A 3,982-nucleotide genomic window follows, 5' to 3' on the forward strand; every position below is an offset into this window, starting at 1 on the left:
CTATCCCTTTAGTATTGGATCATTGATTGTCACCTAAACCGAATGTTTAAGTTTAATTTAATCGTTTTTTTAATTGCAAATGACACGCTATCATTTTAAATTCCTACCAATTCAATGTTACGTTAAATCAAGTAAATTGACTGGAATCTTTACGATTAATTAATTGTACACAAATATAAATGTAAATGTAAATGTGTGTGTGTGTGTGTGTGTGTGTGTGTGTGTGTGTGTGTGTGTAGGTGCTGATATACGACAGGTTTGGACAGGACATCATCTCCCCGCTGCTGTCGGTCAAAGAGCTGAGAGACATGGGCATCACGCTGCACCTGTAAGAGACAAACTGAGCCCCCCCTCCCCCCAATCCCCACCCCCCACCGTGTCCAGACTAACCTGTGTGTGTGTGTGTGTGTGTGTGTGTGTGTGTGTGTGTGTGTGTGTGTGTGTGTGTGTGTGTGTGTGTGTGTGTGTGTCCGTGTGCAGTCTGCTCCACTCAGACAGAGACCCCATCCCAGACGTTCCTGCCGTCTACTTCGTGATGCCAACAGAGGAAAACATCGACAGGATTTGCCAGGTTGTCACGGTTACGATCATATTTTCCTGTTTACATGATAAATACCAGTATGCCTGTTTCTGTTACTGTTGCATCTTATTTGGCGTTTGTGGTGTTTACTTTTTACAACACAGACCACAGCAATTTTAACATCCGTCAAAGTGAGACCACTGTCGCAAAAAATCTTTTATATGTTAAAACATTGTAAACCCTGCTTTACATTGTTTTAACATATAAAAGAAACTACCAGTTACCATTACTTTGCCCCTTTGCACTACTCAGTTATAACTCGGTTTAGGTGCTTTTCAATCACAGCTGAGTTCTTCATAGTTCCTCCTCAGTAAAAAGGAAACTTATCAACCAGCGCATCCAGCGTTTACCATTAATAAACAAGTCTGTGGCGGCCGCGACACACACGCACTTACACACACACACGGGATGAACACATGCGCTAAATCGCGCTAGTGTGTTCAAAGTGCTATGCGCCCCACATCCCCACAAGGTCCCCAAAGTCTGTACTTTTAATGCAAACACAAGGGGATTCAAATTTCTTTTCATGCGCAATTCCCAGTGATTCGAATCACTTTGGATGGAAACATGGCTACTGCCACTGTGCAGGACGAGGGAGAGGTGGATGAAAATACGCAGTAGGGCTGCAACTAACGATTATTTTCATTATCGATGATGAATAGGGTTGCAAATTTCCATGGGAATTGACGGGAATATATGGGATTAAATCCGAAATTTACAAAATTGAAGGTTGGCTGTTAACAGGGAACTTAAATATAGTTGTGGAAAATTTCATTTTACTTTGTTTAGTAAAAGAATTGATTGTTCATACAAGAATTCCAACTTGATAAAGTTCTACTATTATTTGTGCATGGATGTCTGCCTATGACAAAACAAAGTATTTACATTTATGTTTGGACATGATACAGTTTGTTTTTAAATTACCCCCAATTTCTAGTTAATTCCCATAAATTCCCGATAATTCTCATAATTAATAATTAATCGATTAGTTGTTTGGTCAATAAAATGTTTAAAAAATGTTAGTCAGTGTTTCTCAAACCACCAGACATCGTCCTCAAATGTCTTGTTTTGTCCACAAACCAAAGAGAGACTCAGTTTATTGTCATAAAGGAACAAAAATTCGCGTTTTAGAAGCTGGAATCAGAGAATTTGGACTTTTTTTTGCTTAAAAACGACTTAAACTGAAGTCGAAGTTGCCGATTAATTTAATTAATTAGATTAATAATGGATTATATTATGGTGTGTGTGTGTGTGTGTGTAGGACCTGAGGAACCAGCTGTATGAAGCCTACTACCTGAACTTCATCTCCGCCATCAGCAGGAGTAAACTGGAGGACATCGCCAGCGCCGCTCTGGCCGCCAACGCCGTAACCCAAGTCACCAAGGTTACCATGGTTACACGTCATATTCTTCATGCACAGCCGGCTGGCGAGCGCTCAGTGACCTAACAACCCGTGTGTGTGTGTGTGTGTGTGTGTCTCAGGTGTTTGACCAGTACCTGAACTTCATCACCCTAGAGGACGACATGTTCATCCTCTGCCACCAGAACAAGGAGCTCATCTCCTACCATGGTAACACACACACACACACACACACACACACACACTTTACACTGCAAAAACTCTACATCTTTCCAAGAATATTTGTCTTATTTCTTGTCAAAATGTCTCATTTCTAGTCAAAACTAATCTTTTTCCACTTAAAATAAGACTCATCACCTAAAAATTAACTTGTTTTTAGATCATTTTCACTTGTTTCAAACACATTTTCACTTGAAATAAGTAGAAAAATCAGCCAGTGAAAGCATGTTTTTTGTAGCCTGACTCTCGCCAGACCCTTGTAGTTCCGCAAAGCTACGCTCAGCTCCGCACAAGGGTCTGGGACTGCTCCATAGGCGATTCATTTCAGAAGGCGGGGCCTTGTAAAAAAATCTTGTATGTGATTGGATAAACCACTTGTCCGTTATCTTGAATGACGTGCTACTTCAGCCACTCACTGCGAGCCGCCATTGTTGTTTGACTCAAACAGTCGCTTCAGCGCTACGTCACACCTCAGAAAGTCCCGCCCGGCGATCCTGATTGGTTCATTATTTTTTGCTCCAGGGAAGAAGTTTGCATTGGCCTCGAGTCCAGACCCTTGTGCGAAGCTGAGCGTAGCGCCTCTGGCGTAGCTTTGCGGAACTACAAGGGTCTGGCGAGAGCCAGGCTAAGTTTTTTGTGCTTGTAATAAGAAAGAAAAAGTTGCTCCACTATCAGATTTTTCTACTTATTTCAAGTTAAAAAAAAATGCTTGAAAGAAGTAACAAGTGTCTAAAAACAAGTTACTTTTTTATGTGATTTTATGTATAATTAGATTTGTTTTGACTAGAAATTAGACAAATATTCTTGGAAAGATTTAGAGTTTTTGCAGTGTACTGGAGTTAATTAGTAGGAAGGCTGAAAAGTACTGGTTACTTTCAGGTCTTTTTCTAAAATCCTATTGGACACAAGCTGTGTTTGTCTGTGAAGGAAACCCTAACCCCTAAAAGCAGCACGTCAGTGCAGCTGCTTTCAAAGAGTTCATTCTCACTAACAAGAGTTAAAAGCTCCTTACATTCATTTAGAAACAATTAGAGTCATTCATTGATGTGAAGAATAAGACATTTACTCTGACTCTTACTTTGACTTCAAGTACATTTACCTGTCACCTGTGCAGCCATCAACAGAGCAGACATCCAGGACACGGACATGGAGGCCATCATGGACACCATCGTGGACAGTCTCTTCTGTTTCTTCGTCACTCTGGGTGAGTCCGACTCTTCCTTCCTCTTTTTTTCTTTTTATTTTAAGATTTCAACAATATCTTTAATTACAGATTTTTTTTAAAAATGTCCAGTTTGTCTTTTTCTTTTTTCTTTTTTTATTCAACAAAATTTGAACAAGATGTGTGTGTAATAGTATAATAATATAATATATATGATATAAATGGTGGTCATAACAGTAATAGTGATGGCAGTAATAAAGAAAGAAATGAATAAATAATCATAATTATAGTAATATTGGTGATGATAATATTAAAGGACAATTCCGGGCGAATTCAACTCTGGGGTGTATTTTCATATCATTTTAGGTCTAAAAGAATGAATCTGAAGATTTTCAGTTTAATCGCTCCTGTTTTGCGGTAGTTGCATCTGTCCCCGCGTCCCCACGGCAGCAATGAATGGGAGTGGATGTAAGTTCTGCTGTTTAGGCTGTTTCCAGCCCTCAAAGCCGCAATTTTTTTCCACAGACAGCATCAGATGGCTACTCAAACATGCACCGAGAAGTTTATTTACTTCAAGCAAGCCGACATGTTTGTAAAACTAGATCTAATTCAAAGTCTCCCGGAGTCTCGCGCGAGCCCGAAGTTGCAGTGCTGGTGTATT

General features: G+C 40.0%; 1 protein-coding gene across 1 annotated transcript; it reads left to right on the forward strand.

The window, feature by feature from the left end:
• Window positions 1-203: 203 nt before the first annotated feature.
• Window positions 204-3,363, forward strand: LOC146960969 (sec1 family domain-containing protein 1-like; the record flags this gene model as incomplete). Its single annotated transcript, XM_085771894.1, has 5 exons — window positions 204-328; window positions 481-571; window positions 1,842-1,964; window positions 2,063-2,150; window positions 3,274-3,363. Coding segments are annotated over exons 1-5 (412 nt in total), but the record flags the coding sequence as incomplete, so codon positions are not given.
• Between the last annotated feature and the right edge of the window lie 619 nt (window positions 3,364-3,982).

This window comes from Trachurus japonicus, unplaced genomic scaffold, assembly GCF_045865225.1.
Source record: "Trachurus japonicus isolate A0001 unplaced genomic scaffold, Traja_1.0 AP029751.1".
NCBI classification, from domain to species: Eukaryota; Metazoa; Chordata; class Actinopteri; order Carangiformes; family Carangidae; genus Trachurus; species Trachurus japonicus.